The 17790-nt window shown below is 30.4% G+C and overlaps 2 protein-coding genes across 2 annotated transcripts; one reads left to right on the top strand and one right to left on the bottom strand.

Annotated features, from left to right (window-relative positions):
• The first annotated feature begins 6134 nt into the window (after positions 1-6134).
• LOC106758839 (cyclin-U4-1) lies at positions 6135-8544 on the top strand. The gene is made up of 2 exons (XM_014641832.2): positions 6135-6787; positions 7663-8544. Exons 1-2 carry the CDS (start codon positions 6453-6455, stop codon positions 7940-7942), a joined length of 615 nt encoding a protein of 204 aa, XP_014497318.1. The 5' UTR covers positions 6135-6452; the 3' UTR covers positions 7943-8544.
• A 6174-nt stretch (positions 8545-14718) lies between these two features.
• On the bottom strand, positions 14719-15430 carry LOC106759107. The gene has a single exon (XM_014642113.1). The coding sequence runs from the start codon at positions 15420-15422 to the stop codon at positions 14901-14903; it is 522 nt and encodes a 173-aa protein (XP_014497599.1). The 5' UTR covers positions 15423-15430; the 3' UTR covers positions 14719-14900.
• Positions 15431-17790: the final 2360 nt, after the last annotated feature.

The following is a 17790-nucleotide window of genomic DNA, read 5'->3' as shown; positions in this document are numbered from 1 at the left end:
TGATTGATGATCGACTAAGATCCAAATAAATGTAAAAATAATAATTAATTTTCATAATCAATTGTGACATGAATTATTAACAAATGTCCAAATATAAATAAAAATAATTAATTTGTACACTAATTAAAAGAAGTTAGTTAATTTAATTTTTCTAACCACATTTAAAACAAATAAATATCTTTTTATGAATACCTACATTATATCACTAACATTGGTGTTTTAGCATTCCTTGTTTCCTAAAATTATAATCAACACAAATTACATAATTTAAAATAAGAATTTATTCTTATTTTATTGAAAATCTCAATAAATAAAAATTGACATTATTGAAAAGAAAAATCATAAAACTAAAAGATTATTTCAGTTATCTTCCAATATAAATCATACTTTCTAATACTGTGTATCTTCCTCAACCTATATATAATCATTTACTTTTATATATAAAATAAGCACATGGAAACCAATAACACGTGGATGAACAAACCTAAACATCCTAACAACAATTTTTATCAAATTCTAAGTTAAAAAATATAATTTTCAATAAATATCATAAACTCAAATAATATATTATAGAAGCATATGTGTTGTGACTAGGGCAAAGATCTCATACTACAAATTACCAATTGCAGCTCATGCACGTAGCTTACCCATCATTTGTTCACCACTAGAATTATAACTCATCAATACTCTCTCAAAGAGACTTACCAAAATTTCACCTCTTGCTGAAACACAGAGACATATCAACAATTATCTCTTGTCCATGGAAGGTTTTCCACACAACTTCAATACACCACCAAAACTCATTCACATAATAAGACACAAAAAAACATGTTAAAACAATTAAAACAGCTACATAATAAAAATGTTAGTTCTCTTACCTCATACTATTCACTTATTTCTTCTTTCCCATCAAAACTTAACCTTTAAAACACTCCTCTCATTTATAAGCCTAATATTTCTAAGGAAAATACAACATTTTATTATCACTTATTATTATTTACTAATAATATATAAGAATATCTCATAATATCAAACCATATCTAAAGATCTTTTTCTTTTTTTTTTTTAATTTATAACAAGTTTTCTATATAACAATATCCAATAATATCTCCTAATATTTAACAATATCTAATAATATTGTATTTTCTAGTTAAATAACTATTCACCAAATCTTATTTCATAGAAAATAAATCTTTTAAATTTAAATAAATTCTTTAAATTATAGCTAACAAATCATTTTATCTTTTACCTAAAATATTTATTCATATTTGTATTTTTTTAATTATTTAAATTTCTTGGATCTCACAGGTGTCACAAGATGTGCACACTATGAACTTTAGGTATAATGATTTTTTTAAAGGAAAAACTATAAAGATATAAAAACAATGAGACCTAAGTTAAACATATATAAGCGGACAATATCATTTTCCATCAAAATCTTAAACCAATAAGTTTATGTGTTTTTTTTACTTCATATGATGCTCAACTTTATCATTTCTATATAATGCGAAACATAGACTCATGCTTCAATTCTTAATAAATTCACTTAAATTAAGTGAGATAAATAGGCTTTACTAGGTTGGATTTTTTAGACATATAGTTGGGAGCCCAATCCAATAATATGTTTGTTTGCATTTCTTGAAATATACATTTTACAATCTATGGTGACTTTATCTCTTGATCAATGGTTGAAGGAAAGGATAAGAAAGTTAAGAATTACACAATTGTGTGACTATTAACTCTAAGAGCCAAACTATTAGACATTTAGTTTATCATTAGATTTACCATTAGAAAACTAAACACATTGATGTAAGACTTCACTTTACTAAGAATGTAGCTCGGTTTGAAAATACCATGATTAGAAAAGTGATTAAGGGTGACAGAGCGGATCAACCCTGCCTATTTAAGCCCAGCTCGACTTGGGCTCACCAAAAACGAGTCGGGTCGGGCTAAGCTAGCCGACCATTTTTTTTTTCTGTCATAAAAAAATGTAATTTCACATGGGAAACGGACGGGCTAAATCAGGTTTATACTGGATTGTTGGACTTATGTCTGGCTTATATGATCTAAAGTGTACTTGATTTAACATACTTGATACTTTCCCTAATATGATCTAAGCATTACCAAGAGCTTTCAATCCTTATTGCATAATCAAATTTAAAATATGTACACAACAACACACATACAAAAACTTACCATCACAAACCAAAGCATTTTGCAAAACAAACTCAATTTTTACTGTTTTTATCATAACATCATTACTAGAAGCATTATCCGAAGTCAAAGAAAATATTCTTTTCTCATGTCCCCAGTCATGCAAAAATTCATTTATCTTCTTTGACAACTCAAATTCGATGTGAAGTAGAAGAAAGTGACATGAGGTATTGACGCTTAATAAGAAAACCTAGGCTCTCTCACCTAGGAGATTAGGGTTTGAGTGTTTTAGAGGGTTGACATAGTATTTGATGGACATGAGACGATTTTGTTTGTGCAAGAGAGTGAAGCCGATGAAATCTACCCCTAACATTGTCATTTCATACCAATTCTATCTTTTTTCCACTTCTAAGTGTCTCCAACTACCAAAGTCCACCTTTCCTTGTAAATCTTTGTTTACTTGCATATAGTTTTAAATTCATGAACTATTTGTTAGTTTAGATGAGTTATTAATTATACAATTAAGTAGTATTGCACGAGTCTCTTGCAAAAATGATACATGGTCTTACCATGATTTTATTACTTGAACGATTTAGTACGTTTACCAATTAGTTTAACAATGTGATGTGAAACAGATTCCTTCGATTTAGATTTTTAATAATGTAGGATTATTGGACCGACTTGCCAAACTATTAGGTTGGACAAAATGGGCTAAAACAACTTAATCGAATGAAAACATCGTTTTAATCTCTTTTTTTTTTGTCGGACTACCGGGTTGACCCTTCAGACTCAACCCTTTCTTTCCCTCCTATATTCCGTCGAACTCAATCTTTTTTCACCCCTTTATTTGAGAATAATCATATATGTTTATCTATTTTTTACCAAATTTTAAGTTCACCCATTTGGTTTTTCTTCTTTAGTGTTTACCTTTTATTTGTTTATTATCTATTTCTATATGTATGATAAATGTTTACCTTCTATTTGTTTTGTTCATTTAATGGAAATGAAGGTGAATATGTTTCTTCCCTTACCGATTCTTAATTATGTAAACTAGAGTAATTCAACATGGTTACAATAAAAATTAAAATAAATTAAATTCTTTCATAATGATCATTTGTAAAAATTATATCATATCATCTTTTAGAGTTTGTATTCTTTATAGAAGAAGTTTGTTCATTTTGATCAATTATGAAATTAGTTTCTATTATTTTAGAAAGAATATGCAATCATTTTAATTCACAAAAATAGTTTAGTATATAGTAGAGGAATGATTCACACTTCATAGGAGGAACTTTACCATATTTCAAGGTAAAATTCTGATTTTTAATTTTGTCCATACTCACATAAATATAAACTTGAATAGATTTTCTATTCTAATATAATTTTTTTCAACTTTGTGTGCCTTTACATTATCTTTAATAATTGGCAGCCAATAGTGGCTAATCTAATTTCGGTAATTGCATGAACAACTTAGTCATGTGTCTCATTATTCGGTTGTTTAGTTTTTCATGGGTTTTGTTTGGACAGTTGCTGTGCACAGTTCAGTCACATGCAAATGCAAAGTGCTATGCTTATACTTTTGGACCATTTTGATGTTTTCATAATATTCTTATATTGTGATTTTGTTTATGTAAACCATTACAATAAATTATGCTGTTTATACCTATTAATAATAATAAGATTAAACAAATTTGTGCATATTCTTCTTATAACATGAAAGGCAGGATTATTTCTTACTAAATCAATTTAATCTCTGATTATCAATTGGTTAGAAAAAAATAATTGGAAATTTTTAACAAATAAAAATTGATTTGTGGGTATTTTTCTTTTCTATATTTGACTCAATCATTTTGTAAATTCTATAAATATTGGATAAAGAATGGAGAAAACAAAAGTACTATTGTTCTTATCACCAATACTTTTTCAAAATGAAATATAACATTATAATAAAAAATATTCTACTTCAAAGTGGATAGTCACTTATATATATATATATATATATATATATATATATATATATATATATATATATATATAATATGATTTATTTTGATAAATTTAAGATGGGAATAGATATTAAAATATAATAAGAAATTTAAAACTACAAGATTCTAATAAGAATTTTAAATAACCAAATCCTAAAATTTTAGTTTCTAACTGAAAATAGTAGATTTGGAAAATCTCCTGCTGCTGCTGCTGGTTTTTTGCTTGTTTTTCTTTTATTAAATATAGTAAAATTATATTTTTAATAATTACTTTTTAAATATTAATTTCTTAATAAATTTCAATTTCATAAAAAAGTCACATGTAAGAATGTTATATTTGAAAAATTAAATTAATTTTATATTAACTATAGTAATATTTAAGAATATAGTTATTATGAAAATTATTATTTAATAAAAGAAATTTATAGTATTAAATTTCATAAATGTAATATTTAATAATATTATTGAGAATATTTCTAATTTACATACATATAAGATTAAAAAATGTAAAAAAAAAAAAAACAGCTATGACAATTAAAAGGGCTTTTTCAGCAGTCTTTAATAAATGTAACATTGTTTTAAACAATAAAAAATGAAATGTATAGGTTTAAAAAGAGAAAGTGAGAACATTTAAATAATTACAATTTGGTTAGTAGTAGGTATTTTCTTAAAAAATATTTTTATATTTTATTTTTAAATTAAATAGATATAGTAAAATTAATGAATGTAACGAAATTATTAAGAAAAACTTTATTATATACTTTAGTATATACATGTGTATGGTATTAAATATCCTAAGAGCAAATGAAAACATAATATTGAATAATATTATTTTTATCTTTAATTATACAATGTATCATATAAAAAATAAGTAATTAATACAATGCATGAAAAGGTGTTTTTATTGTTATATTTCTACAAAACACTATATATAATATATTTATAGGAAAATATAATAATCAATGTATCAAATATTGCATTAATGATTTAGTTTGAATGTGTTTTACTTTCCTCTAGCTGTTCAGATTAATGGATGCAACCTAAGTATATGTGACTTAAATATATATATATATATATATATATATATATATATATATATATATAAAAATCAGCAGAAGATCTCACAATAACTGTATTTAATGGATTTAATCCAGAAAAGATTAGATATGGTAGGTGTTACACAAAGCAAGCATTTGTCGTTTTATTTGGACTTTGAATTATTTAATTTGTTTTATAGAAAATGTCTGAAATAATGGTTTCCTCGGTAGTTCTGACTTGGACATAGTTGTAAGGAATTGGACAAGAAGCACAAGGAAATGGATCAGAAAAATATTATACTATCTCTCTGTTTTCTAGTTCCATAGATGCCCATAGAAGGTCTTACAAAAAGTTCATGTCACCATTTTCTATTTGCAGTTACAGCCAATTCTTCCAGCTTGGTTATCTAATTTGTAGCCTAAATCCACCTCATTCTAGCTGTAATTTTAAGGTACCATATTGTTCCTATGCTCTGTAGTTCCCCAAAGAATGTTCAGTAATTCAACAATAACTTTAAAGAATGTAACTTTAAGATACCCAGTTGTTTCTACTAACAGTAATAAGATATTTACTTTGATTAACTTCCCTTTTGTATTGTTTTGATAATTCACGAAAATCACCAACCCATTTGAAAAATTAAAGGAGCCTTTAAGAATCGAAATATCTAAATCTATCTTGAATCCAAGCAGCACCTTTCTCTGCTTTGGTTTTATAGGGTATGAGCAGAGAGGAAGGAACAAAAGCAGCATATAGTAATGCCATGGACCAACACAACAAATCCATGTTATGTCACCCCACTTGTTCAGAATCAAAACACATGCAAAGGTCGCCTAAAAAGTGGGACCCTCAGAATACCATCTCAAATTTCCCACATGTAATCACATGATGGGTATGGAATGCCCAAACCCTTGTCACAAATGAACCACCACAGAAAAAAACAGCACAGTTCCTTTGCAGCAAAGAGACACCACCAATCCACAATAAGCACCACCCTCTTTTCCCTCTTTTGCAAGTCAAGTTTTGAAACAAAGAAGAGCAAAAACTAAAATCATTACCCAACTCAAACCCCAAAAACTTTTTAAGCCGAAAAGGACACAAGCCACCACAAATGCCAACTTACACAGATAATTTAAATTACAAAGGGGCATTTTGGCCAACAAAAGTACCTACCCTTAACAAACAACCTCTTTCACTGGCTTATCATAACCCTTCTGCTATATATACCCTCTCTGTCTGACATCAATTCCAAGCACTTTACTTCCTACAATTGATTCCATGGCAGAGCTTGAGAGTCCTTCTGTTATGCCTAAGTTGATATCTTTTCTCTCTTCTCTGCTCAAAAGGGTTGCTGAATCTAATGATCTCAACCAGCAACAGCTCCACCAAAAGATCTCAGTTTTTCATGGCTTGACTTGCCCCACCATCTCTATTCAAAGCTATCTTGAGAGAATTTTCAAGTATGCAAACTGCAGTCCATCATGCTTCATTGTTGCATATGTCTATCTTGATCGCTTCACTCAAAGGCAGCCCTCCTTGCCTATCAACTCCTTCAATGTGCATCGGTTACTCATCACCAGCGTTATGGTGGCTGCAAAATTCATGGATGACTTGTGAGTATCTTAGTATAATCAAAACACTGATACATTTTCTTTTCTTTTCTTTTTCAAATCTAATACCCTTCAAGTCTGTCATAATCAATGAGGAATTGTAAAGCTTATTTCACTCTGAAATTTCTGTGAGATGTTTCTTTCATGAGGTCAATCTAATTGACATGGAATGAAAGAGCAAATTTAAGACAATTCTGAGGAGAACTTGAATTTCCTAGTAACAAATTGTTCTGGTTAACATGGTGGGGTATGATTAACTGTTCATCATGTGATTTAAGTATGTAGTGGTAATTTCTGAATGAAATAAGTTACAAAATTTGTTGGAAGAGGTCAGATGATCAGATCCTTTCAACCAGATCAGAGAAAAAACAATAGAATTGCTCTGCCATTCCTGTGTTTGGAGATTGATGTTTCTAATGTTGATTGTGAAATACTTCATTTCAGGAGAAAAACAAAATAAAATCTGTAATAAACGCAGATCTTGCATGTTAGTTTTCCCTGTAAAATTTTCACTTTCTACCATAAGAATTCTCTGGTACATAGTTGTAAATTGAAAACGACCATGTTTCTTAAAAGAATATAGTCTTGCTTGTGAATACTACTATGTCCAGGCTGGCTTTACCTTGGAAAGAGACAACCCACCCATGTGACCCCACCACTTTATTGCATGTACGCAGCAGCTAACTTTTAAAGACAATCATGAACTTCCTGAAAAACAATGTCTCTACACAAATCTATGGTCGAATTTAGCACAAGACATAAAAGGAAATGCCAAACTCTTAATGATTATTGACTCGCTTGTTTCATCTTAAAAAATTTACATGCTATTCAGCAAATTCCTCACTCTTTCACTTTTCTGTCACTCTTGAAATCCTTAGGTACTACAACAATGCTTACTATGCAAAAGTTGGAGGAATCACTACAATAGAGATGAATTTTCTTGAGGTGGACTTCTTATTTGGCTTGGGTTTCCATTTAAATGTAACCCCTGGCACCTTCCAAGCTTACTGTGCACATCTCCAAAGAGAAATGTTGCTGATGCAACCACTGACTTTAGCAGATTCTTCCCTAAGTTTAGGAAAATCACTAAAGGCCCATTTATGCTTCAACGAGGATGAATCATCTTCCCATCAAAAGCAACAACAATTAGCTGTTTGATTTTCTTGCATTTTCTCAATGCATGTAATCAGTACTCTAGCTGTAGATGTAGTGAACCTATTATAGATTTGCAAATTAAATCATTTTGCTCCTTTCTTTGTGTCTCCAATTAGTTTTTGTTTTCCATTTCTGAATTCTGGTTGATTAAATTATTTGGTATTGTACAGAGTTACAGATAATTGTCTGTTCTTTACAGTCTGGCTAGATAAGTCTAGTATTTTAGTTCTTCTGATATAATAATCAATGGTTTTTTGTATGGTTGAGACCGATTCTCGTCCACCTTTGGATTCCATAGGGGATTTGCAAATTGCACTGTCACTTAAACAAAGGGAAAGCTTTTAACAACATTTTGGACATAAATGTGTGGTGACTGAGGAATGCATGGCCATTTTGGCCATTAGAAGACAAAAGAATGATGTGCACAGTTCAATAGATAGGTACTATTTTAATGAAACTCTGTGCTAGTCTACAAGGAATAGGGTCCAGGGATCAATTACAGATTCAACATCTTACTTCAATGGAAAAAGACCGCTGAAACCTTAATTCCAATTCACATGAAAAAAACAATATAATATAAAAAATACCATATACATGTTTGTATACTTTTGCTTTTCTATGCTCAAGTGGGTATATGAATTACTAGGATCTTTTTCAGAATATTCAAGATTATCTTGGGATTATACTTTATATGATTGTGGCTTCTTTTACTTTGTATCCACACAAATTCTGTGAATTGTTTATCTACTGGTATGTATACATAGATGTTCACTTGGTAGAAAGTTTTTGATACTATGGTAGCTATACATCACAAGCATAATCACCGACATTCCATTCAACATCAAACAGATAGTGCATGCTAATTGACAGTTGGGCTAATTCTTCGGAAGTGAAGAAACATGTGCAATAAAGGTCAACCAGAATTAGTTGGCTGCATGTATATAGAATGAGACAGAGAAAGATAATGGTGCCACTACCAAGTGGAAAATTTGACTGCTTGGTATAAGTTTTTTTCAATATATATATAACAATTTGAGTTATTAAAGATTGAATATGTATGTAACAACAACACCAACAAATCAAGATGATTTTTCCACAGTAATGATGTAACCATATATTTGGAAAAGAAATTGGAAAAAATTTCTTTTACACTTGACAAGGATTTGTAGATAAAGTTTGTTGTTTCACAAACAATGAAAAGGTGTAGTAAATAGTTATCCGTTTACCATGAATCTCCAAAAGCTATAAGAATGAGTTTAACTTTATAATGAAACATGTTTTCTTTTGAAGAATAAAAAAAGGTTTAAACCCTTTTTTGTCCCTAAGTTAAGTTCTGATATTCAGTTTAGTCCCCGCTTTTAAAAATGTCAACCTTTAGTTCCTATGATATGAAAAATGTATCAAATCAGTCTTATTCATTAACAAATCACAAGTTTTTCATTAAGTGATTTATTGTTCATAACACCTTCCGTTAACAAATCACAAAATATTGGATACCTAGGAATGAAAACTTGTGATTTATTGTTCATTAAGTGTTGTCATGAGGACATTTTTAAAAGCGGGGACTAAACTGAACATCAAAACTTAACTTAGAGACCAAAACAGGTTTAAACCAATCAAAAAATAGTTTAATAGTTATCCAAATTGTTACTCTAAGAATCTTCCAACTAATAGTTCAGTACATAATGAACTAAAACTAGTTGGTAACACAATTTTTTATAATGTTTGCTTTTCTGTTGACATAGTATTCTATTTGAGATAATTAACATAAATTATGGATTGAAGTCACATGTTCTATCTTCTTCTTCTAATAGATTCCTGTTATGTCTACCACTCCCTTCCAAATTATAGTGCATTATTTTTCTTATCTCCTTCCAGAATAGTTGCTACTTACTGGATCTGCAAGCCATAATCATGTTGAGTAATTATTACATTCAGAAGGTTAGAAAATTCAGAAGAAAAATAAGTTCAACCAACTAATAAATTAAGAGGTTAAAATATATACTTAATTATTGATAGCATATCTGTCCTACTTCACTAGAAGAAATTGGTATAATTGCAAATGATGATTAATAAAGTGATTTTACAAATATGATCAGTTATATTATACTCTTTAATATTCTAAAATATTAGATTATAAGAGAAAGCCCGTTAAAAAAAAAAAATCAATGATCTTAAACATTGTTTAATAATTTCTTAACCATAAATGACTTAAGTATGCATTATTAGAGAAATAAACAATTGTGATATAATATTCTTTAACGGATGCTTTTTAATTAATGTAGTACTGACAGAAAGTAAAATGGCTTAAATTATTATACACATAACTCTTCATAAACTACAACATTGTAGATGTTCTTATATTTATATAAAATTGTTTAATACTCTATTAATGCATATTAAAATGTCAATCAAGTGTGACATGATTAACAAATAATTTATCTCTTGATTAATACAATGTAGAACATAAAGTCACACTTCCTGCTTCCACTTAAAACGCAAAGGAAACTTGTCGTATTATATTGTAGACAGAGAAAATTTTTCATTAGGGTTTTTTTGTTAGAAAACAAATCGGGCCTTAAACTTTTTTTTTTCATTTTGTGCCACTTCTCTGTTTTTTGTAGCCCATCACGCTAAACCAACAAAAAGAAGCAAATTTCAAACACAAAAGAAATAAAGAAAAAGACATGTTGGTCCACATAAACTCAAATATAAATTGAGAAATAAAAACTAATTATTCATAAAAAAATAAAACGTTTTGCATTATTGGAAATGGTAAGTTTCAATTGTAAAATTTAAAATTTATGAAAAATATATATTATTTAAAACGATACGAGAACAAACAACTGTTTAATAAAATAAGTCATTACTACTCAAGATCTCTTGCAAAAGGAATCTTATTAATTATGGTTTAAATTTTATAAAAATAGAATAAATTATGTCACTCGCGAACTTATAATTACTCGAAAATCTTTTGAATTATAATAAATTGTGTTACTTATGAATAAGAAGGACCAAATTAACTCGACACTAAAATATTTAAAAATATGAACAAATCACTGAGACGAAAATGTTTGTTGAACGACAGTGATATAATGAAAGGAAACATTTATTGTATATTAAAGCTCAAGTAATTAATTTGTAGCATTCCTATGTTTATCTTACTGTAAATTTTCAATTTAAAATCAACATAAAAGAAAGGTAAAGAGAGTCACTTTGAACACAAAACTATAAATACTATAATTAAGACTATCACAATAAACAATATAAAGGTCGACAAAAAATAAATAATAAAAAGGTCAAAACTTGAGAAAAAAATGTGGCTCTTTAATTTTGTAAAATATGGCTATTTTATATTGCACTTCATATAATGTGAATACATGGACAATAAGAAGTGTAAACGGGATTTTTTTTTTTTATTTATGTTATGTTTTGTCATCATTTTATTCACCACAATACACAAATTATGTAGGATAATAAGTTTTTTTACTTTGACCCAAACGTTAATCATAAATACAAGTTCAGGAGGAGACAACCTCATCAATCTCTCCAAAGATAAACTTAGCAAGACAATTGTGGAGACAAGATTGACACATATATAACATAAGCTCAGTTCACTAGATTTTTTTTTTTCGCACATAGGTTTGTTTAGAGTTTATTTATTCTCAAATTTGGTCTTTTTCCATGTGAAGATATAAATGTTTTTCTAATATGTTCTTGTCAAACTTTTATTGTTTTCTTTCCTCTTTTTTATTGACCACTGTGTATGTGGGATCTCTTTGGTGCATATTTTTATCATTTTTTACATTTGTGAATGTTTACCATGAAGAATTTTTTTTTGGTGAAAGATCTTTAATTCAACCTTAAAGTAGTTTTAAAAAAAATTGTTTTGAAGAAACTACTATGATCAAGACTGTGTTTTGCTCTGTGGGGATTTGTTTTGTAGCTCTATTTTACCATTTTAATGAAATATAAAGGTTCAAAAGGGTTTTATGCCTCGTTTGCATGTCAACTTTTGTAATCTTTTTTCGCAAATTGTTGACCATAATAGATAAATCGTGTAGCAATTCATAAACCAAATTCAAGTTGAAAATCAAAAGCACCACAGATAGTTTGGCACATGTTCTTTATTCTCTCTCTCTCTCTCTCTCTCTCTCTCTCTCTCTCTCTCTCTATATATATATATATATATATATATATATATATATATATATATATATATATATATATATATATATATATATATATTTGTGGACATCATTTGTGTTGCAAAATTAACGAGTTGGATTCACTGTTCATTATGTCTATTGTGTAAAAATAATGTCACTCCATAGTCAAATTGAATCCTAAGAGGAAAAATTAGAAGTGATGAGACTATGGTTCATTAAAGATTATATTAAAAGCAAACCTTCATTATCAATGGATATTGTACTTTAAGACAAAGAGGTATAGAGCAATACAAACTCTTCACAAAGTATTTACTCTTCAATATTGTTATAACTTACAATATCCTATATGAAAATATGACTATAAGGCGTCTTAATTCATGTCTCTGTAAGACGCACACTAATATACAAATTCCAATATGAAATCAATGAGGACAAAGTTTACTCCATCCAATAATTTAGTGTTTCTGATATGAGTGATTCTTATAAAACTACCACACATAACTATAAAATAAACTTTCAATACAGAATGAAAGTTGCTTTAGTTGGTTGTAACTTAGTTCCCAAAAAGAAACCTCAATAAATTCCCTTTTCTACCACCACTGGTCTTAGGTTTGATACCGATTATTCAGTTGGCACATACAACTATTACTCTTTAACATTTAGTTTATGTTAAATGAAATATAATATTAAGGATGGAAAAAAGGGCTAGGTTGGACAAGCCAACACAACCAAAAAATTTAGACCAAGCGTTTACAATCTAGGAGCTCGTACCAACTAGGCATGCCAAGCCTGGCAACCCAGCTAGCTAGCCCACGAGTAGAGTTGTCAAAATGGGTAACCCGGCCTGTCCCATCACGAGTTGGTCACTTAGTGAGCCAACCCAACCCGGCTCATTTATTAGCGAGCCAGAAAAATTTGAACTCGACCCGACCCACCACGGGTTGGTGGGTAAATGGGTTGGCTCACTGGCTCACTTAAATACAATTTTTTTAAATAAAAAAATCATAAATTTTCTACAATTTAAATCTAAACGAATTTCACTCCTAAATTTCACTCCCAACATGGGTGTTTAATTAATTTTGAAAATAGGGAACTTAAATAATTATTTAAAGCAAAAACTAATAATAAATATTTTTTATAAAATTAAAATTAAATTTTAATAAAATAAAATTAGGTAGGTGGGTTAATGGGCCAACCCGACCCACCACGGGTTCGACCTGCATGAGCCGGGTTTAAAATTTGACCCGCGTAAAAAAAATGCAATTTTTTCAAACCCAACCCGACCCGAACCGGTGGTAGGCTGGGTTGGTCCGCGAGTTCTGACCCATTTTGACAGCTCTACCCACGAGTCAAGTCAGGTTGTCCCAGCAACACAATTTCATTAACATTAACATAATCCAACTTCCCTTCCCCATTAACACAACCCTACATTCTCCTTTCATCTCCATAATTCTAATTGTTTGTTGTTTTATAGATATAATTGGAATTTTGAGTAGCGTTAGACTTGAAATAGAGATTGACAAGGTTAGTAAGAAGACAAACTCATTTCCATCAAAGTTCGGTAGGAGAAATTGGAGATAAGCTCGGTAAGGAAAACCTCAGCAAGTTTGGCAGGAGAGACAAGCTCGACAAGAGAAACATGGAGAAAAGCTCGATCCATATACGACATAAGGTCAACACACCAAAAATTGTACTATTTCTTCTTCTTTTTTCGTTGACCTTCGTACATATATTTGCATGTGGTATCTTTTTGGTGCATATATGTGCATATATATCTACCATTTTTGTCATAATACCTGTGCATCTCAACTCTCATGAAGAAAGTTATTGCATTTTTTGCTAAAGATCTTTAATTCAACTAAATCAACCTGACAATCATCTATATCAGACCAACTAGTCCATTAATCATCTAGACTAGATCAACCAGCTTGGTCGTCATCAACACCATAACATACCAGTCTGGCAGTCATCTAGACCACACCAGACAATCCGACAGTCATAACACAGGCAACCCGATAGTCATCTAAACCAGACCAAACTAATCTGACAATCATCCAGTCTAAAGTAGATCAGTACATTTATGACACTAATAATTCGACAATCATCCAGACTAGACAAACAAACACAGAAAAACTGACAAAATATTACATTTGATGATAGGAAAAAAAAACACTAGAGAATCAACCCGACACTTCGACAATGACAATTTATAAATTACAATCCAATTTCAACTATTCTTATAAAAAATAAAAACATATGTCTTAAAGAAATTGCACGGTGAAAATTATAGTATAATTATTTAAAGTAACACATTACATCCTTCCCAGAACTCAAACATTGAATCCAATTTGCCTTGAGCAGGAATTTAATGCATCCATCAACAGACCTATTCATGCACCATATTTTTAAATATGAAAAAAGAATATAACAATTTCAATAATGAAAAAAAAACATTAAATTTGACTTTATAAGTGAAAGGAAAAATAACTTTTTCATAAACTAGGACTAACTTATGGATAAAACTAAAAATGTTCTATAGATTATTCTTATTTTTCTCACGCAGAAAGAGTTTATAGCGAAAACCGCTTCTAGCAAATTCATAAATAAATATGGAATTCTTCTAGTACATAAAAATAGAAATTTTCAACTATCTCAGACCTAGTTTTGTACAATAAACTATTTATACTGAAATAGAAGAGTGCTGAAATAATTATCCATTGTGAATGCTAACAGTTTTGGAGTATTTCATCGAAAATCCATTCCAAACTATAGAAAAAACAATGAAGTCCTTGCTAGAGTTGCACAGAGTTTGGTGTAGTGTGTGTCTCCTTCACCAAATGCTTCCTTAAGAACAAGTTGAACATAAGAACCAAAAATCTAAGGGCAAAGGGCCCAGCAGCAGCGATAAGGACATAGCGTAAATGGATAGCATCCTTTGGAGAGACTGCAAAAATGGCTGATCCATAACTCACAGACATCGAAACAGTGGCTGCCCATATCTCCAAATGGAAAGGAAACTTATGTGTCAGTGACAGAATGATGAACATGGAATTAGAAAAGGCCAAAGTATTGAAGATGAGGAAAACATAGTAAGCTTTTTTATCCAAAGCATATATTGCCTCTCCTGCTTTTTTATCACCCTCAGTTTGTTCCCAAACTCCACCGGGAGGATTCACTGCAGCCTGAAATGTCACTGCAGCAACCAAAGTAAACACGATTAGAAGAATGTTTCTTGTGTCGGTTGCTGTGTCTCTTCTTTCTTCATACTGAAAGTATCTTAGCCAGTTCTTCCCTGTGCCTGGAACAGTAACCATTTCTTTTTTTGTTTTGCCTAAGATTATTCAAGCTGCTTAATTGAGTGTCGTATTTATATACTATATTTCAGGTTGGAAAAATCAAAGAGAAAAGTAGTGGTATTAATTTTCTCATGGGAAGTTTCAATGCACTCGCCTTGCAGAGGAACCGCAGAATAGGGATAGGGTTTACCAAAATTCTTATAGTATGAACAGTGAATAAGAATAAGACAACGTACTAGCAATGATTTTTCTAAGGTTTACCAAAAGTCTTCTAGTAAGGACAATAATTTATATGAAAATGATTAATTAAGAATCTAAATATTCCTTCAAAGTGACCCATAAAAATTATAAATACTTAATTTTAATATTTTGAACCAAAGATGATGTCATTATTTATGATGTCAAAAATTCATAATTTATGAATTATATTGTTGAAAATGAAAAAGTGAAAATAGTGAAGATAGAAAATAAGATTGTGTTGTTGTCACATAAACACATAATGACTTTCTCCTCCATTCATGTGTTCCTTCATCAATCCAATGTCGTTATGGACATCGTGAATCGCTACCAAGCGCTCTATCAGCATATACTCCGTTGAGAGGCTTCGTCTAGAGCATCGTGGGTACTCCCAACATTGAGTAGCATCGTTGTCACTATGATCGGAGCTTGTAGCGGGAATACATATCTTCTTCTTCTATCTTTATATCGACGGATAGTAAACAAATATTAAACTTTGTCGAGGTAGAAAGCAAAAGCAAAAAGTCCTTATAACAACTCTTTTTCGATAATTTTTTGATAATACGTACCAGTCTATGATTCGTCCATTTCAAATATTTTTTTAAATATAAATTTAAATAAAAAAATAAAATAATAACATATATCCTATTGTCAAAAAATTGTTAAAAAAAATTGTTAAAATATTATTGTCCATAAAAAAAATATATTAGATGACTCGAAACACGGTATATATCCGATGACTCAATATGTGTAATATTTATAGTACTATACTTATTTCAGAGTTAAATAAGGAAAACTTAATATTAATTAAATATCATATTAAAATTTCTACATGATAATGGTTTAAAAGTAAGTTACATTTCACATAGGATAATTTCTCTAACAATTTTTCTAGGTATGTGTGACAAAATTTAAGCCTCCAATCACCTTTCCCGTGATTAGAAAACAAAAAAAGTTAAACCCTTTCCTATCTCTCTATTTATGCGAGGTTTTTTTAGTTTTATCCTTGTCTTATAAGTTTTGCAAATTTAATCCTTAAAAAACAATTAACTCAATTAATCGTTAAATTAGCTTAACCGATTTAAGTTTTTGATGACTTTGAAATATTGACGTATTAAGCTTTTTACACATGACATTCAGATAGTTGTATACTGGAATTTGATAATATTTAACATTTTAAAAATAGAGTTTGACAGTAAACAATGACGACCATCATCGTCAACATCACCGCCAACCGTCATCTCCTTCTGCCATCGTGACACCGTTCGCACTCCGGCATGGTCGAAACTGAACCTGCGTTCACCATCGCGAGTCGCTTCGAAGGAGGAAAGCTCTCGCGACTCCCACCGCCCAGGTACGCCCATGCTCAGATCACCGTCGGCACCACCGTTGTAACCCCTCACCGCGCCGCGAGGAAGGGGTTTGCGCCTTAGTCACCGGAAAACTTATTTCCTACCTGCAAAACCCCTACCAGAACTGTGGAGGAGAAGAAAAGAAGAAATTTGTCCTTCCTTAGGAGGTTGTACAGAACACTGTTTGAGTTGTGCCTCCGCAGCGCTGTCGTTTCCTGCCACCACTAAGACGTTGCTTCTGTTTGGGATGTAGAACATTTGCTTCCCAACTCTCGTTCCCCAACTTGACTTTTGGTTTTCTTAAAAGGGAAATTTCCCAATTGGGGATTAATTAGGGTTTAGTCAGAAATTTCTCTCCTTTAGGGGCTATTCCCAGTAAAAAAAAAAAAAAAAACCAGAGCTTTCTTTACCCCAAGCGCCTTCTTTGGCTTTCCGATCGCATTGGGATATGTTTGTTCTTAGTACCTAGTACTTGACAACATATGTGCAACAACTTCATTTGTGACTGTTATATGTACTGTGGGATAAATGACCTAAGTTTATGAATTTAACAAACAAAATTTAAGGAGGTGTGCATTTAGTGCTTTTTCTATCATCAGAGTCTGTGAGTGTGGAATTAGAAACAGTAGTATCTGTGAGTATGATGTTTGAAGCATGACAGCAGATAGTTGTTGGGCAATGCTTATGGGAAACATCTTTCGTTCAAAACAGTATTGGAGTTTGGTGGAAGACGGCGTTCCTCCAAGAGAAGATGTTCCTCTCAAAAAATTAAGAAGAAAAACATTGATGATGAAAAT

This window comes from Vigna radiata, chromosome 4 (assembly GCF_000741045.1).
Source record: "Vigna radiata var. radiata cultivar VC1973A chromosome 4, Vradiata_ver6, whole genome shotgun sequence".
Lineage (NCBI taxonomy): Eukaryota > Viridiplantae > Streptophyta > Magnoliopsida > Fabales > Fabaceae > Vigna > Vigna radiata.
Note: the sequence above shows the minus strand (reverse complement) of the source record. Positions and strands in the feature narration are given on the sequence as shown.